Consider the following 25,198-nt stretch of genomic DNA (forward strand, 5'->3'; position numbering starts at 1 on the left):
AATAAATAAATAAATAAATAAATAAATAAATAAATAAATAAATAAATAAATAAATAAATAAATAAATAAATAAATAATCAATCAATCGCAGATCAGTTCAATTGTACTGTACGGAGTACATGAATGGTCATCGTCAGTCAGTTTCAGCATCAGCCTCAGCACTCCTCGTTGTTGATATCGAGTCAGCAGACTTCCGGTGAGATTATTCTTTACTGTACATATCATGGCCCGTAACTGGCAATCTGGGTTGCTAATATCATATCTCAAGAATCATGTCCTGTTTTTGTTTCTGCTGCTGTTGTTGTAAACAGTGCAGCACTCAGTAAGAAATATAAATATGCTCATCAAGCCCTCTGATCGGCTGCCGCAGAAGCCAACAGTCGGGAATGCAGTAAAAGAGTTGGCTCTGGGAAAAGAAAGGTCTTTTTCAAGATTCATTTAGATATATGTGTGCCTGAATGTATGTACACTAATTGAACTTCCTCAAATCGTACCACTCAGCAAAAGTCTCAGTCCATAAGTTATACCATCCTCTGTCAGGCAAAATGGAAGTTCAATTGGAATCCACATGAAGATCGTTTTCAACTTTCTACTCAGGAATCTCGTCGAATGCATTCACCACCGCATTGGAGAACTCGTCGTGGTTCTCAACATACAAGTATTCCAACTTCGGGAAATGCCTCCTGATGAGCTGCGCGAGTCTAACCGCGTGAGATAACCTATCATGCATTAACGTGTCAGAAATATCTCATCCAATATATATCTAAACTGGCAACTTACCCAGGGTCATTGTCCTCGGGTGCTTCAAACCCTCCAACCGTCAACTCCCCAAGTCGAGGAAACATCGGCGCTGGACGATCTTCCAAGTGAAGCGTCTGCAGGTCGAAAGTCGGCAGTATCTCGCAATACATGAGAAAGGGACAGCGCCTGGAAAAGGATTCCAGAGCAGCAGCTGACAGACTGCACTGGACTTGAAAAGTGAGACTTCGTAGATGGCCCAGGTGCGACAGCAGCCGGTCGAAATCGGCGTCGGTAAGGTCCAACGCGCTGAGGCCAGCAGTATTATCCCTCCTGATGAAAGAAGTCGAAAGGTCGAGCGCTTCGAGTTTGACCAAGCGTCCCAGTGATAGGAGTTCATCCGTCGATAGCTGCGTCGGTTGAGTGAAAAACAACGCCAAATACCGTATATCTGTAAGTTGCGATACCTGCTCCAGGACGCCCAGCGGCTGGTCTTCTATTGTCAAGTGGAGTGTTGTGAGAGACTTGACCATGTCGACTAGGGATGGGACTGCTTCAGCTGGTGCAGTGACAACGAGCTTTCGAAGCGCCTTGAAGGGAGTTGGGACCCTTGTCGAGATATTCTCGATGGTGCCTTTGCCTATCGATGCTCCGAGTTCCAGGTCTCTGAGATTCTCACGTCCAGCCATATATAGCCAAGTCTCTTCGGTGATGAGATGGTCCATGCGGACGATAAAAGTCATACTCTCTAATGACGAACAGCCTTGGAGGAATTCCAAGAAGGCTGACGGTGTTATATGCGGCCCTGGCAAGTCGATCAGGATTTTTCGCAGCCGCCAGCAAGTCGTCTTCAAGTGATCCAAGAGGCCGTGCTCGATATCCCCCCCATAAAACAAGAACTCTTCCAACGGAGGCTGGAGATACTGTCTCAGGTGAAGAGTCTCGCCCTCTGCAGGGCGGTACGTGTCGATGGAAACCTTCTTCAGGCTCGTGAATTCAAGGTCTTTAAAGAGGGGATGATATGAGTCTTCCCTCCCATCGAAGGTTAGCGAACGAATCTTGGAGGCGTAGAACTGACGACGATTCGCCGAGATGCCAGCGAGCACTTTACAGGGCGCCTCCTTCCACAAAACGGACGTCCCATGGAGGAACCATTTTTGATTGACCAGAATTGCTGCCACCAGCGAAGGCGGATCATCCTCGAGGTAGTCAAAAATCTCCACGAGGATCTCGGCGAGCTCGAGTGCAAAATGCGGTCCCCAAGCCTTCTCCTTCTTCTCCATGCCGAGAGCTCTGATAATGCGGCTGTGATGGTTTTCAATCAGTAGTTGATGATACCAACATGGTTCTCGTCTGCGCAGAAATCAGACGCTCTATTTTTGAATGAAACGGGCGGAAACGCCGCAGCTCAGCCATGTGTCAGCAGACTGCAAGGGTCCGAGAGCTTGTTTCAGCTGGCATCCACAATCCTGTGGCAGAGATATCCATCAAGGATTTTATGTCTATTTGGGTTGCCCTTGATTTGAACTCTCTTCGGGGCAGAAATGGGAGGAATCCGAGTGCCCCCACCGAGTGCAGCCTCCTAAGCACTGATCTCAATGGAGTTAGGATCAATCGATCAAAGGTGTACTTGATCCAACAACAAGGGACTTCTGTTGGAAATCATTGTGAAGGGCAGGTGCGCCGCTCGGTTGGGCCAACATGCTGGATCGAGATCTCATTCGTCAATCCGAATGCGTTCTAATAATACCTCCTAATAATATCCCGTTTCAGAAATCAGGATAGCAATGGCAACCTTGGGGGTTCCTTTCACAGGAAAGGGACCAGATCCTCAGGCAATGAATCCTTGGCCAAATACCTCTCTCATCCCTGTCAAAAAGCTGCTTGTCAGGCACAAGTTTCACCAACTGATCTGAGATGAGATCCAAGGCAGAATCCTGATCGAGGAGAGGAACGTATATTATTACATATTGGGGGCCCAGAACATCCTGGATTTCCATGGTCTGCCATCTAACAGCTGAGCAAGTGTTAGTGTTACATGAGGCTTGTTCATGATGAAACATGAACATTCTGTTAAGGATTCTTCTCCAATCTGAAGGTCGACTTCAATCTTCTGCAAATCACGCGACTGTTTAACACGCTGCTCCCAATGCTATCCTAGGGAGGATGTAGATACCACTAATTAATTGTCTGGGTGGGCAACGGTCACGACTTCTATACCTATACTGGCAGGTTAGGGCACAAACAGTTTCCATGTTAGGCAAGAGCTCAAATTGTTACCCATGTCACCTTGTACGAGTGATATTATTCTAAAATCGGCAAAGAAAAATCCAAACTCAGAATAATAAAAAAGTCTAATTAGGTAGAATGTCCACTATCTGCTGGCTTCAGCCCATGCAACTCTTTCTACGGAGTCTGCAAGGGTCCGTCCTGGGGATGCATCCCACAATCAACATGGATATAGGGACATACAGTGAGAGTCAAAGGGGCCAAGCAATGGATACGAGTAAGCAAAAAGTGGTATTCGGCGAAGAAAAAAAACGAAAAGAATATGCGCCGTGTTGTTAGTCCTACCCCTTTCGTTCATCTCGTTCAAACCCGACAGGTGGTGATCCTGTTCAACATAAATAGGATCAATCTGTCTTGCCCTCCAGGCTTGTTCTCTTCAGGAGCAAAGCAAGACACACAAAGCAGAAGCGGAACGAGTCCATATTTTCATTCCAGCAAAAACAATAACAACAAGAAAGAAATCTCCTGATTTTCTTCGTTCATCATGAAATTCTCTATTCTCTTTGCCGTCGTCGCCTCCCTAGCTGCATTCACCACCGCGAGCCCTGCTGGAGAAGACTATTCGCCGAATCTGAACATCTTCGAAGAGCGAGCGGGTTGCAGCGGCGAGCGACTAGAGACCGAATTCTGTCAGGGGAAGAAGCTGCAGATACAGAAATCCTGGCACAACTGGTAAGCAATGGACCCTTGTCTGCTGCTGCTGCTGGGATCGTTCTCTGCTGACTTCCTGGCCTATACAGCAAGGTCTCTGGCGGCAAATGCTGCGCGAAGGAGCCAGACGGATCAGGTGGAATCAATGTTAACAGGGGAATTGGCAACGAGGACTGCGGGTACTGCTTCAGTGGCAAATGCAAGTCTTAGTGAGCTTGAGCTAGTTGAGGCGAAGGCCGACCTGTACCAACATTATCCATCATTTCGCAAATAGATCAATCAATAGACGGCCTCTGGGTGAGAAAGCTGGAAAGAAAAGGGGGGTGGGGAGAAAGGGAACAGAAGAATTCATTGTTTAGTTTTGGAACTTTTGAAATATCCCACGTCTTTCATTAAGCTGCAGGTAGAGAACTAAGATCCAATTAGCAGCTACTAAAGTTGACACGAGGATAATGAACAGATCAGCTGTCCGGAGTCGGAGACAGAACAAGAGAGAGAGGAGGAAAAAGCCAAGCCACCCTCAATCTTCATTAAATCACAACGGTTTCTTCCCATAGACGACGTAGCTACAAAGCCATTTAGTGTCTGGACGATGACCAGGGGCAGGAACTTACCAGTCGAACATGGAGTGAATAGCACGATTCCTTACATCACTCTGGGCCTTAGACACCAGAACGCTCACCTCCTCCTTGGACCAAGACTCAAATCGAGTCAATACTGCCATGGCACCCGCCTCAAAACCAGTTTCGCCCTGGAGGAGGCTCCAGACGCCGATCTCCTTCTATTTCATCACAGCAATGTCAGCACACGCCCCTCCAAACGCTTCCAGCTCGTGATTCATACATAATACTTGTCCTTCGGCCAGGGGCCCAGAGGCACTTTGTACTTCTTAACATGGATGTCTTCGAATCCGGCCTCACGGAACCACTGTTCCAGCTGTGGACCCGGACTCACCACATATCCACCCTTTCTGAATCCCTCGGGCACGACTTTGTAGTATTTCTCCAAACTTGTCCCTTTGAGACTGCCATCTTCCGAGTACAGATTCACGTCCCAGTCCTGGCATTCAACCCATCCTCCCGGCACCGTGTTCCTAACCAAGTCAATACTGAAGCGGCCGGAGCTGGCAGGTATGGAATTCACTTAACTTGAAGGCTTGCTTCAAGAGCCTTCCATAGTCCTTTATGGAACACGCCAGGAAGCGGGTGTGGATAAAGTCGAATGGTTTTTCAAACGCCCATTCTTGCTCCATGTCATCGATAATAAACCTAACATTTGGAGGAACACTGTGATTCGATTAGGATGGAACCCGCATACGGAGAGTGTACGGGAGCAGTTAACTTACAAAGATGGCTGCGTAGGGCTCAGATCAGTGCCGATAACCTTTGACCGAGAAAAAGGACCTTAGCTGCGCTCCACTTGACCGGTGGGACATATAGCCATACCTCAGCAGAAGGATAATTATCGGCTGTGAGATGCAGGGAAATCGTCAACATATGCTAAGACAACCAGACAAGCAAGTCCTACAGCCACATACCGAAATCGATGGCCCAGATCCCTGTGCCAGTCCCCAGGTCAAGAACGCGTTTCGGCGACTTCCCAATAGGGGCAAGGAACAGTTTCCGACGCATGATTGTCAACATCATCTCATGGATCAGATCAAGCCGCTCTGATTCAGCCTTATCATTCGGCAGCAGATAGCCTTTGTAGCCAAGTCAGAAAAAGAAAAATTGTTATGACAATCCGACTTCATCCACCAAATAGACTTACTGCCGTCACGATATGCGTGATAACGCCTGCCATTTTCGTGGCGGTAGTCGAAGGCTGACGATTCGAGAGAGGTGGCGCATGCGGAACTGGCATCATCTCGGTTACCTGGGCTGGGCTAAGGGCAAGGGGAGGGGGTTGCCAACAGTTCATCTCCATAGGCGGAATCGTCCTTCGTTGCCTAGCACTCGATCAACAGAGATCAGTTTAATTTCTTGATGACGGCGAGCTAGTAAAATTCACACGCACCTCAACGTCAACCTCGATTTGTGGCAGGGCTTTGCTCTCAGTCGCAGGTGCTGCAGCCATCTTTAGGTCTGCTGTTTAGGCAGGTTATAACGCTTCAAGAGAGGAGGGACTAGAAGCGGCTGTGTCAGGGATTATGTAGTAATAGAACATCTCGACACGGACGGGGTTGTCCATTCAGACAGTTTCCTGGAATTTCCTGATCCAGCCAGCTGCAGGGACGGGGTCTTTAACCTTCCTCTGCGGGGACATGGTTAACGAGGCTAATCCATGCGACCTCTAGGCCGAAGCGCAGCAGGGCACAGACAGTTGTAGCAGGGGTTTGCCGCGCACGGTCACCTCTCTGCAGGTTTAGAAAAGAGCAAACTATCGAGTCAGCCAAAATTCACTATGTTCAGCAAATATCTTCCGTCACCTTTTTGCAGATTTCTTCTTTGCTTTCCTCAGTTTAGAGTTTTTTGTCAACAAATTTATCGACCAGGAACCTGAGCAGGTGCTTGAAATTAAACAGAAGGAACTACTCTTCGTCTTCTCTATCTCACTGTCTGTTTCTCTAGCAAGGATAAAAACAAGGCTCGTACGGTTTCGACTCCAACCTCCCTCGAAGAAGATTGTCGCTACAGCCAACGCTGCCAGGTAAGAACCAGCCCGGAGGCTCTGCCACGCGACGCAAACGCAAGGTCAAACGTTGTTAGAAAGGCCCTTGAAAGCTTCTTGAAGCTCTCCAGTCAAAAAAAGTCCTGGCCAATAGAAGGGTGTTTGCGGTTCCCTCTTAGAGTATCTTTCCTCAATAATAAGAAATTTACCTAGTGAGGAGTTTTATCACCAGGTTAACAACAACAGCATACGCAGTGTATCATCAGGAGGACAGGTCTTTGTTGTCAATACCCATCGTGCTCCTTTCATACAGAGTAGTAGACCCGTGGCTTTGAGCTTAATCAGCCCCACCCCTCTATAGCTCTCTAGATAAGGAAATCAAAGGCCAAGTTGGGCAGTTCTCACGTTACATCAGGTACTAGAAGTGGAGTGGTCTTTGTTTACAGAATTTAGAATCGTAGATACCTGGAGTAGACCTTACCGATGTCGCCATGTTGCTGGCAATATTCATAGCTAATCCAGGCCTCTGATAGTTAGGGACTAGATTTGTGGGGAATCTGAAAGCTTGCTGGAGGGGCTGGGGAGAACTGAGACTAAGGCTTGGACTTTGACAGGAAAATAGATGTCATTGTTAACTGACACAGAACCTGAATGAGCCCATTGTTCAATAGGAACAATAAAAAATCATAGCATGAATAGCACCTGAGGAGTGAGGCATCTCTGCAGTTCTCTGTCCTTCCAAGAGTGCCAAGCCTCCCGCTGTTGGCTGGAGAGGCCCTTGGGCCTTGGCCACTCTGACTGGCCAATCACATCCCCCCGCGGTGCAGGTCTCTTTCACACGTGACCTGGTACAACGCCCGCTTTCGATGCAAACCACTTTGCAACATCGCCAGCTGGAGAATCATCAGAGCACAGCACCCGTGCCAGCGACGTTTCTGCTGAACAATTGTCACACTGCTTCAGCTTGTCTTATTTGGATCTAACCTATCTTGCTGTGAAACCTCTGCTTAATCTGGGGTTTACGTTGTCTGCCTGTGGTCCATCTCTTGCCCTCCTCTGACTCGCTATCTTCCGGTGTCCGGCGCCTACTGTTGCGACACGCTGCTTTCTCAAGACAACGACTGAGAAGGTACAAGTGGAACAACAAAGAGAGGGGAGAGGAAGTCCGGATAGGACCGCATGAGACAGGTGTGATTTGGAAGCGTCCACAACACAGGCTTCCGTGTGAAGGGAGGTTCCGCCCCAGGGCCCCATGTTGAAGAGAAGGAGAGAACGCGTGCGACCTCTTATTCCTACGACGACCTGCAATCCCTTGACCGATTTCAGATCCACTTGTTTGACAACTCGAGCCTCTCCGACGTTCCCCTCCACAGGGCACCACCTACGGTCTCGTCTGCCACGTTAAATGGCAGATGGTACCTATCGGTTCCAGCAGCCTGGGGCCGGGCAGTTCTATTTCCAAGCACAGTCACAGCAGCACGTTCAGAACGCTCACCAACGACATCTCGTCCGGAACGGAACCGACTCGCCTGGACGAGCAAAATACAATAACGACACCCCCTCTCCTTCTCGATCCCCTCCTCTCACTTCGGGCGCCGCGCTGAATCCCTACGCCATGTACAGCCAAGGCCACCAAGGCCAACACGCCATGATGAATGGTGGCCAAGCCCACCAGAGGTTTGTGATGCAGATACCGAAATTCCAGCACCAGAATCACCATCCGCACCATGCCCAACAGCATCATCATCATCCGCATCCCAACCAGGCCTCTCACACCTTGAATCACCAACACAACTTCTCCGCGGGCGCTCTGACCAGTTCCACTCCCCACTTTACCCCAAGCCACCTGCAGAACGGGACGCCGGCGAACGTCGAAGACGAAATGGACGAGGCGATGAATGAGCATTGGCAGCAGCAGCTTCAATTGGCCGCCGAGTCAAGACAAGCGAATTCTCCCCACTATTACGCCCGGACGGTCGCACAGCAGAGCAAGGGCATTCAGATCGCACCGAGCCAACCAGACACACAGGAAGGTAATGCCGATAATCGGGGCAATGCGACCGATTCGAAGGAGAATCAACGACAAGGCTGGATGGCTCTTGACTTCGGTGGTCAAGGGCTGCGTGCCCTCTCCCCCGCGCTTTTCAATTACACATTCCTGAATAAGCTATACCTCAACCACAACAAACTAAAAACACTCCCTCCGGCCATTGGACAATTAACGAATCTCAATCACTTGGATCTGTCAGGAAACGAAATCAGCGAGCTTCCCGAGGAGATTGGCATGCTCACCAATTTGCGAAAGCTTTACCTATTCGATAACAACCTTCATACCCTGCCGTACGAGATGGGCTATCTTTATCGTCTAGAGACTCTTGGCATCGAAGGCAACCCGCTTAACGAGGTCCTAAAGTCTCACATCATGAAGGAGGGCACCAAGGCATTGATCAAATACCTCAAGGAAGAGATGCCTGGTAGGTTGACTTGCTGTTATTCTGTAACGTGTGCGTGCGCATGACTTATTTTTACTAACTTCTTGTTAGTCCATTTGCCTCCGGCCGACCGAGACTGGATCGTCCTTGATGAGACCTCCAATTCTTCCAATGGACCCGTCGACAAGTTTACTGTTCTCTCCTACAACACGCTATGCGATCAATCGGCCTCCCCGTCACATTACGGTTATGTGCCGTCTCGGGTCTTGGCGTGGGAATTCCGGCGGGACCTCATCCTCAACGAAATCCGGAGTCACGATGCCGACATCGCCTGTCTTCAGGAGATTGACCAAGGAAGCTACAATGAGTTCTTCCGAGAACAGCTGGCATACAATGACTACAAGGGTGTGTACTGGCCCAGAGGTCGGGCCATGGGCATGGGCGAGGAGGAAGCCAAGGGCGTGGACGGCTGTGCGATCTTCTTCAAAGGGAGCAAGTTCATTTTGCTCGACAAGCAGATGATCAATTTCGGTCAAACAGCCGTTCGAAGACCCGATGCCAAGGGCCAGGATGACATCTACAACCGACTGTGGCAAAAGGATCACATTGCGGTCGTGGTCTTCTTGGAGAATCGGATGACTGGTACGCGGCTGATTGTCGTGAACGCCCACCTGTACTGGGACCCGGCCTACAAGGACGTCAAGTTGATCCAGACCGCCATTTTGATGGAAGAGATTACCAAGCTTGCCGAGGGGTATGCCAAATATCCACCTTGTACCGACAAGACGGCGTTCCGCTTCTCGGAACCGGAAGGTGGTTCTCAAGAGAATGCGACCCCCGTGGAGCCTGCGCCATCCGCTGAATACGCCAGTGGTGACCAGATCCCTCTGCTCATCTGTGGTGACTTCAATTCGGCACCTGGTTCGGCTGCGTATAACCTGATCGCGCATGGTGGGCTGACGGAGGAACACCCGGATCTCGAAAAGCGCATGTATGGTAATCTCAGTCGCGTCGGCATGACCCATCCGTTCAAGCTCAAGTCCGCGTATGGCGCCATCGGTGAGATGCCTTTCACCAACTATACGCCGGACTTCAAATCGATCCTGGATTACATCTGGTACTCGTCGAACGCGCTCCACGTCACGGGCCTGCTGGGGGAGGTAGACAAGGAATATTTAAAGAAGGTGCCGGGATTTCCAAACTTTCATTTTCCTAGTGATCATCTCGCATTACTGGCGGAGTTTTCAGTCAAGGGGAAAAGGGGTAAGGTTGTGGAAGCGGATTTTGGGCCGCTACGGGACAGGTCGAATTGATTGATGGAAACGGAGCATGTTAAATATTATGAGGACTGGTGTTTTGTTTCAGACCGGTTTTCTCCTCGCTATCTCGGAATTTTTTTTTGCGGGTTCTTATGTTTTCTCTTTTGCTGCGTGCTGTTAGTAGTCTTGTGGTTGTCTGTGTGATGAGTTGCGTGGCCTTTGAGCATCTGTTTCTTTCGTGTCTTATCTTTTTGGAAACTTAAGTTCAACGGCGTGGCAAACTCTCTTTCTTCCCCCCTTCCACTCTCTGTATCTTTGCTCTGTCAGTTACCGGGTGTGTTGTACGTGGCCTTCCATTTTCCCCCTCTTACACCTCATCAGGGACGTCGCCCAGACGACGGGACCTCTTGAGCAGGCTAAGAGGCGGTCGGTGTTCAGGTGAAGCTTTCAGGACTTGGAGCGGCCCATTCTTTTTTTCTTCTGGGTTCGATCCAAGACAAGGGAATTGCTCTATATTGCGGCGAAAAAAAAAGGGCTCTTCGATGACTTTGTACCTTCTCTCTAGGCCTTTGCTGTACCCCTTTTTTTCTTTTCCTCCCTGAGAGCTGCTACCTAGGTAGTCCAGCCCTGATTTAGAATCAAGACGGGCTTCTTGCTTTACCATTGACACATCAATCCGAAGTAGACATGATGAATTTCAGTAAATATGGTCAGCAAAGAGGTAGTGAGGATGACAGAGTCAGTCGACTTCTGCATTCCTATACGGAGTATATAGTGTGGTGAATTGCGGGGTGAACGCCTTTGTTATGGTGCAGTCCTTTCCCGCAATCACATGGCAGCCATTATTTTTACAGGCATTAGCTCTACTGAAGCCGACTACCGAGTACATGTACAGTTCGGAGACAACGACCACCACGTCCCGATGGCAGTCGATTGCATCTTCGCGAGTTATCCTCTGCAGTTCCCTGATCAACCTTGATTATTCTCCAAAAGCCCTACTTGAGTTTGACTGCCCTCGTTTCTTGTCTTCCAGTCCGATTTGCGCCAGATTCTTGTCAACAGAGACATCCATCCCATCATGGGAACAACAGAGGAAGGCACGCATACTCTTCCTGATGGGACAAAACTCTACACCAAGACTTGGAAGGTCTGTAATGTCGATATCAGAGATTCTCCACGAGTTTTATACACGACTGTGGTTTTTAGTTTTTCTCACATTGCCAATAGCCTGACAGTACCCCGCGAGCTATCGTGGCGTTTGTCCATGGATTCAGTGATCATTGTATGTTCTCTGGTTCTCGTTCCTGGCATTAATTCAGCGTATTTTCATGTGATGTGTTTTCCGGAGTTATCTTCCAGGAGAAGAGCAAAGCGACTACGAGTCAAGGCCTCCTTCAGAATGAAGCTAATTGCATGGAATGGTGAAACGCAGGCAATGCCTACTATGATTTCTTTCCAGCTTTGGCGTCGCATGGCATTGAGCTGAGGGCTTTCGATCAACGGTAAGAGCGACTGCCATACTCATTATCTGTTCTTGGAACATTTGAAGATTAAAGAAAAGAAACCATCTGTACATTCACGAGACCAACATTATTCACATGACTATCATACTAACATCTTCGATTTGGATGTTCTCAGAGGCTGGGGTCGCTCTGTTACCACGCCCAAACAACGTGGCCTGACGGGCCCAACGTCTCTGGTCCTCTCCGACATACACTCCTTCCTACTAAGTCTAGTGCCGCTCACGAAAACTGCATCGCCAATTCCTCTTTTTCTCCTGGGTCATAGCATGGGCGGTGGTCAGGTCCTGCATTACGCCCTGAATCCAGTTTCCCCATACCACAAACAGTCCTCAGGCCAAGATACGGTTACCCTCGCGGGGGTCCTGGCGTTCTCGCCGTTAATAGCCCTTCATCCTTCCTCTCGGCCGCTGGCGATTACCGTTGTGCTGGGACGGCTGGCAGCGAAACTGCTGCCGCATTTCCATCTGCGTAACCAGCTCGCACCGAAGCTTCTGTGTCGGGACGAACAGGTATGTGCGGACTACTCTGCCGATCCTCTCTGTCATGAGACAGGCACATTGGAAGGATTAGCAGGGTTGCTGGATCGGGCAGCGTGGTTGGAGAAGCTGTCTGAGTCGTCATCACCTTCCTACACCGCTGTAGAGGAGACAATTCCACCGATCTGGATCGGACACGGAACCGACGACAAAATCACGAGTTTCGACGCCACAAAGCGTTTCGTGGAGGTCCTGAGTATTCGGGACAAAGCTTTCAAGGCCTATGAGGGTGCGTATCACAAATTGCACGCGGAACCGAATGTGAAAGAACAGCTTGCCAAGGACATTGCGGACTGGATTTTAGAACGGAGCGGTACTCCTGTTTCTTCGACATCGGTGGATGATGCCACCGTTTCGAACCTGGTGGACGCGTCGCCCACAAAAGATCGAACACAAGAAAAGGAGAAAGACACGCAAAAAGAAAAAGCAAGACTGTGATGAGTTATTTTCGACAGGGTTGGTATTCGGACATGTCAAGGTAATGAATGCTCTCGCGGTCTACTCATGGCGAAGTCCGTTGCAGCCTAACCCGTGATATTGTACATACATGCAGGTATATGATCCATGCTAAGTATCTATTGTACATATATATGGTACATGATATTCTAATATACATACAACTTGGGTATCCTTTTCATTTCTTCAAACTGAAGGGAAAAAAGTCTTCTTGGTTAGCTGGCATCTTCAACTCTTCTCCATATCCCGACGAATCCGCCGCCGACGATCCTCAGCCCTACTTTGGGTCGGCAGACCAAGACGCTCTCGTTGTCTTTTTCTGTTGTTTCTTCGGTGGTAGAGGGCGCGTCGTCCGTGTCGCTGCCGGTCTCTTGTGGCGGTTCTTCGTCTGATGATGTCGATGATGTCGATGGTGATTCGGAGGATGGACTCGATGTGTTGGTGACCCAGCTAGATGGATCCGCACGAGATTTTTTCACCGCCATCCGCACATCCCACAAGCGGCCGCTGCTAATTCCTGTCCCCAGCTCGACAGCCCGCTCCATGATGAAAGGCAGCCTCTGCTGACGGATGAGTTGCACGCAATCGCCAATCTGCGTGATGCTGGGCATAAACACAGCCAGGATACCGTCCCGTCGCAGAACGGGCGCCACATGGGGAATGCGCAGATGAGCAGAGGGCATGTCCAGGATGGCATAGGATAGGAAGGGCTCGACAGTCGGCCCTTCTCGACGGGCAGACAGGAACCAGCCACCTGCCCCGGCGGCCTTCTGGCGTCGTTTTACCTGGTCTGCGATCCAATCCTCGACGTGTCCGACATGGAAATCGACATTTCCAGCGTAGATGCCGCGCCGGAATCCGCGCACAATCTTCTCCGCGTGGGCAGAGAATTTGGCCGATACGTCCACGGTGTGGATGACCGCCCTACGCTGAGCCCGCCACGCGTCCCACTGTTTCTGTGTTGAATCGTCTTCATGACCATCGGCTACCTTTTCAATGGCCTTCTCTTCGTCCTTCGCATCCGGCCGTATTGTCCGATCCTGCAAAGCGCGAACTTGCGTTCTCTCCGGGAGAGGTGGAGGGTTCGAATTGGCGGCGTGGATGGCTCGGGCGAGGTGCAGCGTCAGGGAACCATGGCCGGTGCCGGCTTCGAGGATCTCCAGGGGCGGTTGGTCCGCGTCGTCTTCGGTCGGACGTGTGACGTGAATGTCAAGGAGGGAGACGATCAAGTTGGCATCTGCTGCGTAGATCTACTGGCCGCATGTCAGTTGACCTGCAAAACATCATGAAAGATTAGAGACCGAGTGCGCACCGGCGTGACGAGACGGGGCGTGTAGAGGACATATTCTTCAAGGGTGGGATGGCTGAGCCGGTACTCCGGTCCTGGGTTTCAGTCAGTCTCTAGCCGTCTGCAAAGGGGGAAAAATAAACAAACCCTTATACGCTTTCACCAGATCCCCCGCCTGTTTCCCAATGATATCGTTATGCTCGAGGACTCCGCGGCGGACCTCCGTCCGGTGCCCTTTGGTGAGAGGCTTGGTCAAAAGCGGATTCTTGCCATGGACAATGACTCTATCTCCCTCTGTAGTAGTGGTTAGTACAGGCATTGCTTTCGACCCTGCTAGAATTCAATAGTTTCGTCACCTCTGAAGACAGAGAAATCCGTATCGATAGACCGTGGGTACGACTTCGGAAAGGTCGCCGTCGACGTCGACGGTGACAAGGTCAATCCCAATCCTAAGAGGCGTCGCAAGGGCTGGAGCAGACGAGCCATTCCATGAGGATATTGATGGCGACCTCTGTGGAAATTGTCTTATGGAATTGACAGAGAGAGATTGTATATGATATTTGAGTTGGGTGCGTAGGCGGAGCTTAATTTTTTGGGATCGATTTTCCCGTTCCGAGCCTAAATGGTAAGGCTTAGTTAGACGCGGGGAGCAATGGTCAATTCTGAGCCCCAAATTAATTAAGTTCGCTATACTCCGTACTCCGTACATCTACACGGAGTGCCTAGATCTGATGAGGAATTGTTAAGGACCACCACTAAATTTTTTTTCTTTCAGGTAAAGTAAAAATCCCTGAATGATATTCCCACCGAATATTACTAGTAAATCTGATTGTGTTTTTTTTTCTTCACTTTGAAACTGTACCACTGTATGACGCCCATATATATATATGGAACGCTACATCTGTCAGCCTATGACCTATCACTGTCAATGACTCAATCCTATCCATGTAACCCGTCAGTCAGACTCATAATAATAATAACGAAAATATCATCTTCATCCAAATCACTTCCTACGGATTCGGCACTGGTTTTCCAAATTTACATTTACATTTACACGAGCACGCCATGGCCCATCCTGACTGAATTCATGACTGCGCCTGGCTCTTTTACCCATTTATTTATTCCCAAATGTCCTTCTGTTGTCCCATGTTCGATGGCATCCTGTGTTGCCCATCAGCAAGCCCATGGTTTTTTGGCTCTTCATTCCATGATTCTGAATATGTATCCAGTTACCTTAATTTTTATAGAGAAAGAGCCTCCTGCAGTATTATACTGGTTTATATATATATTGCTATTTAATTACCAACTAATTAGTATCGCCGATATAGATGACCAAATAAATTATCCTACCCTTTTTTTTTTAAAAAAAAATTGGTTCACTTTCCTAGAGTGTCCTAGGGACCTCCCAGCATGAACTCTTCTCATTCTAGGGAGTACAGTGTCTTAATTCATCATACTTCATTAACGGATATGTACCAAGAGATAAAAAAAAAACACTTGATTCTCCTTCAAAAGTTAAGCAAGTCCAACAATGAGCTAGCTCATCAAATATACTAGTAGTGAGACTCGTTCAATCCTAGAAAGCTACAGATGTACTCCATCAGATAGAACGAATAGGGTTCATCCTAGACAGGTCCATAGACCTAACTAGGGACTCTCCGTAGGCTCTGAAGCAGTGGCGAAAAATGACTTACATGCCGCCATGCCATCACCCAGAGTCATTTAATTCCCGAGTAAGGTTAAGACCCGGAGCCATGGTGGGGGATCATGGATTGATTGATTCTGATTCACGGGCCGATTCCGGGGTTCGAAAAGATTAATCACTCTCGGGTTGCTCTCCGCACTGCAGCCCGGGCATATGGACTTGGGATTAAAAATCACTACTTTGTTGGTCAAATTTCCTACTCCGTAACCTAACTCGGGCAGATGTGCTAGTCAAACAATAGTTGATTGAATATTCTTGCTCCAGCAAGAGCAACCTGTTTGTATGGGGTTAATTAATTAACAGAACCATGGCTGCCGCTTTGCCTCACCGGCCTGCCGCCGGGGTAGTCCCCGCGCCAACTCCGAGATTGCCCCTCCATCGTTCAGATTCGCTGGGGCAAGATTCCCCAGGATTGATATGGTCCTCCGTGGAACCAGTCTGTCTTTTTTTCCCTTCCATCTCTATCACCTCAGGTAATTGACGGAATTGACTGAATTGACTGCTCACGAACACTCTTTTAATCCCTTTGTCACTCTCTTCTCCATTCGCGCAACATTCATTCATCCAAAATGGGCTCCACGGATCTTCCTTACATCAGAACCAAGCCGAAGATCATCTTCTTCACCGATTTCGACGGGACCATCACCCAGAAAGACAGTGCGTTATTTCCCCTCCTATGCTTCTGCCTCTCCTGCATTGTCAATTAGACCGCTAATTGTCCTCGCAGGCAATGACTTCTTGGTGCGTTGCTCCGGACACTTGGAGACTTTCACTTGGAAACTTTCACCCGACAAGCGCCGCTGACGATCAATCGTGAATGTAGACGGACAACCTGGGTTATGGACAAGAAAAGCGCAAGCAGGGCAATAAGGACGTTCTCGAAGGGAGAGCAAGTTTCCGGTAGGCCTGGGACCCGCTTTTCTCATGTTCGGTGGATTGACGAGATTCGGCGCAGGGATGCTTTCCGCGATATGCTGGACAGTGTCAAGACCCCTTTCAACGAGTGCATCAAGGTGTTGCAGGAGAATATGAAACTGGACCCCTACTTCGTCGAGTTCTACTACTGGGCCAAGGACAACAATGTGCCCATCGTGGTCCTGTCCTCGGGCATGAAACCCATCATCAGCGCCCTCTTCGAGACGTTACTGGGACACAAACCTGACCCGAACCATCTCGCCATTGTCTCCAACGACGTCGAGAGCCGGGATGGCAAAGATATCAACACTGAAGGCGGCTGGCAGATCAAATATCATGATGACAGGTGATTTCTTCCGGCTCGCGCGCGTAGAATTCAGGCTTGCTGACATCAGATTCAGCCATTTCGGTCATGATAAGTCGCTTGAGATCAAGCCCTATGCGGCCTTGCCCGATGGTGAGCGTCCAATTCTGCTGTACGCCGGAGACGGCGTGTCCGACCTGTCCGCCGCGAGGGAGACGGATCTCTTGTTTGCGAAGAAAGGCCACGGTAAGCACCAGTCCTTCCGTTCTCGGTTCATGCTGCTGACATGGCGCCGGCCTAGATCTCGTCACATACTGCGAGCGAGAAGGCGTGCCATTTACCATCTTTAAAGACTGGTCGACCATCCTGGCTACCACCAAGGACATCCACAGCGGAAAAGTGACGGTGCAGAAGGTTGCTGAGGAGGGGTTGAACAAGCTTCGCGACGGGGAAACAAGGTTTAGATGAACGGACGGCTCCCAACACAAAGCAGATAGACGATCGGCCGCAGGCAGGCATGTCGGCAGCAGCATAGAACATTCCCTTTCTGTTTATAGTCTGATGTTAGACTAGATAAGTTGATAGATACTTATCCACAGTATGTAATGTACATAACTGAGAGATGATACAAATGCCATGAAATGTGTCCTCCCTGTTAATCTCTACCTCATCTATTCTAGAGGCACGATTGTTAGTATCGACTACGCAGGTATGTGGATTCTATGAAAGCTCACCTCTGAAGACCCCTATTGAGTTGATCTGCATGGAGATGTCAGATATTGTCACCTGAGGTCATCTTGCCAATCAGTTAGGTTGGTCTCATCATGTCAATCCTCGGCATAAGTCGGACAATGTGAGTGTTTCATTGTCAGGCCAGGTTGCACGGGTCGGCTTATGGAGGCCCTTGGCATCAAGTTGGACAAAGTGAGGGTTTGACCATTTCTTGCTGTCAACCTCTGATACTTAAATCAGGTACCTCATCAGGTAAAATGACCTTTTAGAGTATTTCTTTCAACATTTTCCAACTATGTACAGTACATGTACCCAGCTAGTTTCCCTTTAGGATTTACTTGAGTGGAGTGGTACCTAGTTATATACCATTGATCAATAGCATATTGGCTCATGCTGTCGAATTATCAGACTCTCTGAACGGATCCATTGTTGTGCAGACATTCTCTTTGGCTACAAGACCGCCCTCAAAGAAGTCATCCCCGAAAACGCGAGGTCTGTATTTCTACTCACTATAGACCTCTTCTCTTATTGTTACGTAATCAGGCATGTCCGAGAACAGACTAGGGCACATGTGACCGCCGCTTCCCCAGACAACTGAATTGTTGGTCCTGGAGAAGCTGTATTGTAAATCCAATCTACTATTTTGTGTTCCCTTTGCTCCTCGGAGACGATGAGCCATCTACAGAGGAGCTGAAAAACCATATCGACTACTGTTCTTGCCCCGGGGTTACTTTCCCATCGCCCTGGAATCTCCGCATCATGCCCACAGGGCCGCCAGCGACCTTACTCCATAACAATAGGCCGCCGACGACCATATCCCGACCCTGGGCCGCAGGCCAAAGATGACTCGCCGCATTGTATGTCTGCATCTGGTCTGTGTGGGATGAGAAGAAACTAATGTGCCGTCAGGTCCGAACCGGCATCCAGCTCGGTATCCTCGCCTTGCTTGCTTTCCTCCTGGTCCTGTTTCTAGACAATAGGTTCCGCGTGCTACCAGCCTCGATCCATGGCCATCTTCCTACCCACTACCCGGGCTTCGTCGTCACGGATGTGACCATCGCCACCTGTTCGGCGATCAACATCTTCTCCAGCTGCACTCTCGATCCTACGGTCTGGCACCGCGTCGATAAAGATCTCTACCTGGGTTCCAGCTGGACGTCCGGTGCCTACCTGCACTTTCAAAGAAAGAGAGAGGAGGAACTTCTCGAAACCGACAAGGTCGTGGTCGATCTCCGGATTAGCCGTATCAATCCAGCAGGGACGACGGCGAAGGATTCCAAGCAGACCATCGCCGGAGAATGGGAATCCAGACCCGGCGGGATCTGGCTGAAGCGGAGCGCTCAGCGCCACGCCAGCGATTCGGAGCAGGTTCTGACTTCGGTTGACGTTCTTTTTGGCGCTGATGCGGTCGATCCGCGTCCGCAGTGGGAGTTGAAGAATACCCCGCTGCTCTTGGATAGCAGGACAGAGGCCCAAGAAGCGCGGCTGACGATCCGTCGAGGGGTGCCACCCAAGATCAAAAAGCCCATCCCGAGAATTAATGAAAACGGGCGGTTTAAGATTATGCAGGCAGCCGATTTGCACCTGAGCACCGGACTGGGGAAGTGTCGGGACCCTGTTCCCGAGGAACCCGTCCCGGGCCAGGGATGCGACGCAGATCCCCGAACCTTGGACTTTGTAGAGAAACTGTTGGACGAGGAGAAGCCAGATCTCGTAGTTCTCACGGGGGATCAGGTCAACGGCGAAACCGCCAAAGATGCGCAGAGTGCCCTCTTCAAGTTCGCGAAGCCCCTAGTGGATCGCAAGATCCCGTACGCGGCCATTTTCGGGAATCATGATGACGAGGGCAATCTCAAGCGGGAGGAGCTCATGGCCATTATGGAGGAGCTGCCGTATTCCCTGTCTTCAGCCGGTCCGGAGGAAGTGGACGGCGTCGGCAATTACATTGTCGAGGTCCTGGGTCAGTCTTCTACTACTCATTCTGCGCTGACCCTTTATCTCCTGGACACACATTCGTATTCACCGGACGAGCGCCAATTCCGGGGCTACGACTGGCTGAAACCAAGCCAGATCAGATGGTTCAAGAATACGGCGCAGAGCCTGCGCAAGAAACATGAACAGTACACGCATATGCACATGAATATGGCGTTCATCCACATTCCGCTTCCTGAATACCGCAACGTGAACAATTACTGGAAAGGAAATTGGTCGGAACCGCCGACGGCTCCGGGATTCAACTCGGGATTTAAGGATGCCCTGGTAGAGGAGAATGTCCTCTTTGTTAGTTGTGGACAGTAAGTTGGCAAACAACATCACAACAAAAAGAAGGAAGCTAGCTAAGCCCATGACTAACGCGTTTCTTCCCCCACAGCGACCACGTGAACGATTACTGCATGCTCGAAAAAGACGACAAGGACAAACCAGCGCTGTGGATGTGCTACGGCGGCGCCGCCGGTTTTGGCGGCTACGGTGGATACGGCGGCTACGTGCGGCGGATGCGCTTCTTCGAGTTCGATATGGGGCCCGGCCGGGTCGTGACGTACAAGCGGCTGGAGTGGGGTGATACAGAATCGCGCATCGACGAGATGATGATTGTTGACGGGGCTGCGGTGAAGGGGGTGGGGGAGAGCAGTTGAACTGTCAGATTTCAGACTTGGGATTATTGCGTCGACGCGACGGGATGTGTCGTGTCGTGATATTACGTACGTGACTATGGATGGATGGGTTATCTTTACTTACAATTCTGCTATTGTGTTGTTCTCTTTTCTTTTTTTGTGTTGTTCTTATTCTTTTTTTTTCCCTTATAGGAAACAGGAACATGGACAGTCAGTCTTCCATGTTATGATTAAATTAAAAACGTGATTGATTTATGGTTCCTTTCTTCTCTAGCGTCTATGTGTCGATCTATCTAATCCATCTATCTATCTTAATATTCTTCTTTTGATACTTCGTTCCTAGGTCGTACTGCCATCACCACCACTTCTCGCACAGCACCCTCTCCTTCCCAATAAGCCCTCTCAGATACTGCACGAAGTCGTCCGTCATAGGCGGCGGACCGCACACGTAGCACACTGTGCTCTGCGGAGGGATTCCTTCGCCAGCATGGCTGCCGCCATTAGCGTTGGTGGTTGCTGCAAGGCGGAGGTCGTCGTGCGCGATGCGGCGGGGGAAGACGCGGAGATCGCCGTCCTCGTCTCCCTCGCCCAGGAGCTTCGTGGCCGACGCCGTTTCTGAGGGCGGGAGATTGGTGAGGAACAGGTCGAGGGAGATGTGGAGGTTGGACGGCTGGGAGGATGCTCGTTGCACGATTTGCCGGAGTCTGGGCAGGAAGAGGATCTGACGCAGGGTGGATTCGGTGAGCTGCACAGGAGATGACGACTCTGTTGGAAGGCGAGTAGAGTATAGGAAGTGGATGGACAGCGGGTCATTGCGGTTCTTGTCCGGCAGGGCAAAGGAGGTAGGGGCGTCAGAGGTCTCTCGTTCGCTGAGGTGGGAGAGCATGGAAATCAGAGGACTGGAAAGAGTTCCCATTCACGAGAAGTTTGTGGTTAGTAGACAGGCCGACTCCTTCCTACAAACGATTCTTCTTTCCTCTAATCTAAGGCAATTGGGAGGGCTGCTCACTTGATACCCACTCCTCCCGCCACAAAGACGACGTTGCGGATCTGATCTATTGCGATATCTGCCGGGGGCCAGATGAAGCTGCCTCCGACTCGGACGCTCAACTCCTTCCCCAAGATCTCGTCTACCGGCCTCCACAGCCACGCGGCGGGAGGGTTCGACGGCGACTTCTGCACCGCCAGCTCCACATATGGCAATCTCCCGAGAGGAGCGTCGGTTGGCGCAATGCCCTCTGCGTCTGCGGAACGTTGTTCTGAGCCTTGAAGCACGGGCTCTGGACATGGAAGAAGCTGGGCGTCTGCGGGTGTGGAGGTAATCGTGAATCCGCCGGCCTGGGGGATCGAAGGAACGTGCACGTCCAGCCATTGACCGGGGAGGAAGGCGAAGGGTTCTTGGTGTTGTTGATTTGACTGAAATGGAGATTTCGGGATTAGTAAATTCAATGCGATTGAGTTGAGTAAGATAGGCTCCAGAAAATAAAAAAATAGAGAGAGACAGAGACAGAGAGAGAGAGAGAGAATCGCATTCAAGAATATCTCCAAGAATATATCCAAACAAGGAAATTAGATATCAAACTGATCTTTGAGATCTCTCAAAAAAACACCCTCCAAACCTTAAAGAAGAAAGGAGAAGAAATGAAGAAATGAAGAAATGAAAACAAAATGTCATACTTCCTCATCTCCCCCCATCGAAGACGAAGGCAGCGTGAGCCGGAGCAGACGGACAGTCGGATTGATCTGCTCAATATGCGCCAGCCGCACCGTGTGGAGCTTGTTCTGACGCGGCTCAGCAGCAGTGCGCAGCTCATGCGGAATCGAATCATTCTTGGGACTCATGTCGCGTGCGGTTGACAAATCCCGTATTACTCCTCCCAGGCGGTGGTGGTGGTAGTGCTGTTGGTATAGAAGTCCACCGATGGAACCGGAACAGAAACAGATGCGCAGTCTGGGAGATGGATTCCACACCAGGATTCGCGTCCTGTTACATCCCATGCAGGTTGGAATTGTATGCGATTGTAGAAGATGCTGGCATTTGTTCGTTCGAGATCCGGGGAATGCGTGTTGTTGTCCAGGATATTACATACTTTGGATCGGGAGCTCTGATGACGGATGTTGTGACGGCCATGACGTCGGACGCTCCAGCAGAACAAAACTCCGTGATTCCCTCCGTTAACGCCTCCATCCATGGACTCGATAATTGTCCAATCCAATAGGCTTTTATTTTTCTTAATAAATAATGAAATATTTAATCGCACTGCTTCTCCGTCTTTGGTCAATGACTTCTACCTGTGATCTGATAGTATTTCATTGGTGGGGTCATCAATTCCTCCCTAGAAGGTACCTTAGCTACCTACCTAGGTACAGTACAGAGTAAACAACCCTTGACTTGTTGGTGCTGCAGCAATCATATCACGATCTTGCAGGTAGGTTTCTTGCTGGATACCAGACTATCATCTTTTAACAATGGTTCAGAGTACACACTATGAAAACTAGACATGGTACTCGTACTCCATATATACTCCGTACTCCATACTGATGAGCTCTCCGGTGAAAAACTCTCCACTTTGCCTTTGAAAGTATCAAATGGCAAGATGGCCGAGTTGGTCCAAGGCGTGAGGTTAAGGTTAAACCTTAATAGACAGCTCATACGGGCTTCCTCATCTCCGAAAGGGGGCGTGGGTTCGAATCCCACTCTTGTCACTTCTCTTTTTTTCACTAGCCTTTTTTCCTTCGAAATTGGCGCCCGACCATCTTTTTTTTTTCACTATCCTTTTTTTTTCCCCTTCGAAACACCCTGGTCGGGCTGAGTAGCTCCAGGGGCAGAGTACACATTATGAAAGCTAGCCATGGCACTCGTATGTACTCCATACAGAGTACGGAATACTCTGTACTGATGTGCGCCTCTGATGCAAACCCCACCTGCACTTGATAGATCGAGCAATCGCATATCGATTACAGCCAAGGCGCGTGCATCTGGCTATCAGCGCGCTCTGGATCGCGATCATCGAACTAATCGTTAGGGTGTGACGGGCTGCAGAGAAAGACGCTCCTGCTGGCTCTCATTGGTGATCTCCGCGCCGCCATCACATCTCCCGCAGCGTGCAAAGACCAGCTTCTGCCCTCTCACTGGTGCTCGACCGTTGACAAGCAGCCCATCACCTGCATCGAGAGCACTCACGGCGCTTCTGGCCTTCTCAGTATTCGACGACGCTGGCAGGAACCCCTCTCCAATCCTGGTCGTGCTGAGCGGCAGGCAGAATGGCCATGTCGTGCCCGTTTCTTTCTGTGCTGTCCAGTCTGCCGGGCTTCATAATACTTCTGTTCTCTCTTGACTTCTCGAGAACATCGATATGTGACAGCCAGCCGGACTGGCATGAAAAAGCGCAGTTAGAAGGACTGCGTTTGAAGTGATCGGCTTGAGTCTGGTGTTGTTTTTGAATTTCTCTGCAGTTCTGCTGTTAAGCGCATTGTTCGCACCGCCGTCATGGTGTTCATCCCGAGGAAATACCGTACGCACAAGACGGTGTTGTACTTGATGGTCGCGGAATTCCCTGTCGTCTTGGTGATCCTCATCCTCACGGGCATTGCTTCCCATAATACCTACACAACCAAGCTCTGGCAAGATGGATACAACAACGGCTTCAACAGCGCACCAAATCAGATCGTCTACGCTCTGACCAACGGCAGATCATACAAAGTTCCCATGGTCTGGAGTTCGTTGTACGTCTGCGACTGTTATGTGGGCAGGGCAGGTTGCTAACTTTGCTGTCAGTCTAACGAACTACAACCTCGTTATTGGTGTCTTGAGCACATTCTTGCTCTTGACCAAGGCCCCAATGCATATCCTGAGGTTCTTCCACCCACCTCTGTCTGTCATTGTCCATGGCAGCTTGACTGCTCTGTACATCGTGTCCGCTCGATTTCAGGCCGGGAGCGACATGACCGACCCTGCGCACCCACAACCCGGGCCGCCGTGGTACATTACCAAAAACTGCAATATTGCGTACTACAAGAGTGATATTGGGTATTGCCAACAGGCCAAGTCTCTCTTTGCGGTGACGGTCATTGTCTGGTGCGGTTTCTGTTCCGCTCTAGCGAATTTACTTACTTTCGGCTGACTTTTCGACCAGTGTCATTTACTTCACTCAATTCGTCCTTGCCGTCATCTCTTGCTTCTCCACGAAAGAAGAACGGGAAGCCTACCGCCAGCGCAAGGCGGAGAAGCGCGCTGAGAAAGAAGCCGAGGAGCAAGCCTTGCGCGAGTACGAAGAGATTCTGAAGTCACCGTCATTTGCGGTCCCCATGACGCCCGCCAGCGTTTACCCTGGATTCTATGCCCCCGTCACACCCCGTACTCCCGCCTTCAACCGAGTCCCAGATGGCCCATCGGATCTTCCCCTTCGTAATCACTTCAGCACACCGCATCCGCAGCGGCATGTTGCGGTGCAGGAGGTCCCGACGCTGGTCCAGCCCCAGCCCCAGCCCCAGCCCCAGCCTCAGCCATACTTTCCACCACCACCAACGAAGCCTACCAAGTAGGAAGACACCAGATACGATGCATACTCGTCATTCTTTTTTATCATTATCTGGAAAGTCTGAGAAATGGCATCCTTCTCATCGTCATCATTCTGAATATTCTCTGGAATTTATTCTTTCGAATTTATTTATTCTTAGTTAGCCGGACCGGGATTTGAATTTAAATTTGGAGTTTTATGGATTGGATATGGATTGGATTGGTTATATATCATGGGATGAACTGACTGACTGACTGCACTGTCTAGCTAAGCTAGCTATTCCTTATTTATGCAGGATATCATAAGCTAGGAAGGAAGGAAGGACTATGGGAAACTGGGAAACGTACCTTGTACTACTCTTTTTTTCTTCTTCTTGTTTTTTTAAATGAGAACACGAGGACTAGTCAGTTCGGGGATATTTTGTATGTCTCTACTACTATCTACTACCTAGGTACTTACTTCACTGGATTCTGGATTCCCCAGACTTTTTTTTGGATACCAATGAATAGTTAATTAATCCATTCACTCACACACACTCTCTCTCTTTGTTTATTTATTTGTTTATTTATTTGCTTATTTATTTATTTATTTGTTTATTTATTTGCTTATTTATTTATTTATTTGT

At 49.7% G+C, this 25,198-nt stretch overlaps 10 protein-coding genes and 1 non-coding gene across 11 annotated transcripts; 7 read left to right on the forward strand and 4 right to left on the reverse strand.

The window, feature by feature from the left end:
* Positions 1 to 589: 589 nt before the first annotated feature.
* VTN77DRAFT_1639 (uncharacterized protein) lies at positions 590 to 2,021 on the reverse strand (the record flags this gene model as incomplete). The annotated part of the gene is made up of 2 exons (XM_069417392.1): positions 590 to 719; positions 781 to 2,021. The coding sequence occupies 2 exons, from the start codon at positions 2,019 to 2,021 to the stop codon at positions 590 to 592; spliced, it is 1,371 nt and encodes a 456-aa protein (XP_069272834.1).
* Positions 2,022 to 4,213: 2,192 nt separating this feature from the next.
* VTN77DRAFT_1640 (uncharacterized protein) lies at positions 4,214 to 5,754 on the reverse strand (the record flags this gene model as incomplete). The annotated part of the gene is made up of 10 exons (XM_069417394.1): positions 4,214 to 4,244; positions 4,293 to 4,459; positions 4,522 to 4,771; positions 4,827 to 4,964; positions 5,024 to 5,061; positions 5,124 to 5,146; positions 5,216 to 5,380; positions 5,449 to 5,534; positions 5,592 to 5,626; positions 5,695 to 5,754. 10 exons carry the CDS (start codon positions 5,752 to 5,754, stop codon positions 4,214 to 4,216), a joined length of 993 nt encoding a protein of 330 aa, XP_069272835.1.
* A 1,017-nt stretch (positions 5,755 to 6,771) lies between these two features.
* Positions 6,772 to 7,271, forward strand: VTN77DRAFT_1641 (uncharacterized protein; the record flags this gene model as incomplete). Its single annotated transcript, XM_069417395.1, has 2 exons — positions 6,772 to 6,781; positions 7,015 to 7,271. 2 exons carry the CDS (start codon positions 6,772 to 6,774, stop codon positions 7,269 to 7,271), a joined length of 267 nt encoding a protein of 88 aa, XP_069272836.1.
* A 422-nt stretch (positions 7,272 to 7,693) lies between these two features.
* On the forward strand, positions 7,694 to 10,033 carry VTN77DRAFT_1642 (uncharacterized protein; the record flags this gene model as incomplete). Its single annotated transcript, XM_069417396.1, has 2 exons — positions 7,694 to 8,762; positions 8,832 to 10,033. 2 exons carry the CDS (start codon positions 7,694 to 7,696, stop codon positions 10,031 to 10,033), a joined length of 2,271 nt encoding a protein of 756 aa, XP_069272837.1.
* A 1,024-nt stretch (positions 10,034 to 11,057) lies between these two features.
* VTN77DRAFT_1643 (uncharacterized protein) lies at positions 11,058 to 12,476 on the forward strand (the record flags this gene model as incomplete). Its single annotated transcript, XM_069417397.1, has 4 exons — positions 11,058 to 11,126; positions 11,207 to 11,261; positions 11,412 to 11,481; positions 11,618 to 12,476. The coding sequence occupies 4 exons, from the start codon at positions 11,058 to 11,060 to the stop codon at positions 12,474 to 12,476; spliced, it is 1,053 nt and encodes a 350-aa protein (XP_069272838.1).
* Positions 12,477 to 12,709: 233 nt separating this feature from the next.
* Positions 12,710 to 14,268, reverse strand: VTN77DRAFT_1644 (uncharacterized protein; the record flags this gene model as incomplete). The annotated part of the gene is made up of 4 exons (XM_069417398.1): positions 12,710 to 13,744; positions 13,807 to 13,877; positions 13,930 to 14,076; positions 14,139 to 14,268. The coding sequence occupies 4 exons, from the start codon at positions 14,266 to 14,268 to the stop codon at positions 12,710 to 12,712; spliced, it is 1,383 nt and encodes a 460-aa protein (XP_069272839.1).
* A 1,788-nt stretch (positions 14,269 to 16,056) lies between these two features.
* On the forward strand, positions 16,057 to 17,174 carry VTN77DRAFT_1645 (uncharacterized protein; the record flags this gene model as incomplete). The annotated part of the gene is made up of 6 exons (XM_069417399.1): positions 16,057 to 16,144; positions 16,215 to 16,228; positions 16,311 to 16,387; positions 16,443 to 16,748; positions 16,804 to 16,952; positions 17,008 to 17,174. The coding sequence occupies 6 exons, from the start codon at positions 16,057 to 16,059 to the stop codon at positions 17,172 to 17,174; spliced, it is 801 nt and encodes a 266-aa protein (XP_069272840.1).
* Positions 17,175 to 18,280: 1,106 nt separating this feature from the next.
* VTN77DRAFT_1646 (uncharacterized protein) lies at positions 18,281 to 20,074 on the forward strand (the record flags this gene model as incomplete). The annotated part of the gene is made up of 3 exons (XM_069417400.1): positions 18,281 to 18,295; positions 18,348 to 19,732; positions 19,810 to 20,074. The coding sequence occupies 3 exons, from the start codon at positions 18,281 to 18,283 to the stop codon at positions 20,072 to 20,074; spliced, it is 1,665 nt and encodes a 554-aa protein (XP_069272841.1).
* Positions 20,075 to 20,408: 334 nt separating this feature from the next.
* On the reverse strand, positions 20,409 to 22,051 carry VTN77DRAFT_1647 (uncharacterized protein; the record flags this gene model as incomplete). The annotated part of the gene is made up of 3 exons (XM_069417401.1): positions 20,409 to 20,952; positions 21,063 to 21,469; positions 21,731 to 22,051. The coding sequence occupies 3 exons, from the start codon at positions 22,049 to 22,051 to the stop codon at positions 20,409 to 20,411; spliced, it is 1,272 nt and encodes a 423-aa protein (XP_069272842.1).
* A 593-nt stretch (positions 22,052 to 22,644) lies between these two features.
* Positions 22,645 to 22,759, forward strand: VTN77DRAFT_t149. Its single transcript has one exon. It is a non-coding gene; the product is annotated as a tRNA-Leu (tRNA).
* Positions 22,760 to 23,543: 784 nt separating this feature from the next.
* VTN77DRAFT_1648 (uncharacterized protein) lies at positions 23,544 to 24,598 on the forward strand (the record flags this gene model as incomplete). The annotated part of the gene is made up of 3 exons (XM_069417402.1): positions 23,544 to 23,779; positions 23,832 to 24,131; positions 24,190 to 24,598. The coding sequence occupies 3 exons, from the start codon at positions 23,544 to 23,546 to the stop codon at positions 24,596 to 24,598; spliced, it is 945 nt and encodes a 314-aa protein (XP_069272843.1).
* Between the last annotated feature and the right edge of the window lie 600 nt (positions 24,599 to 25,198).

Source organism: Rasamsonia byssochlamydoides (assembly GCF_041956645.1).
Source record: "Rasamsonia byssochlamydoides strain NRRL 3658 unplaced genomic scaffold VTN77scaffold_135, whole genome shotgun sequence".
NCBI lineage: Eukaryota > Fungi > Ascomycota > Eurotiomycetes > Eurotiales > Trichocomaceae > Rasamsonia > Rasamsonia byssochlamydoides.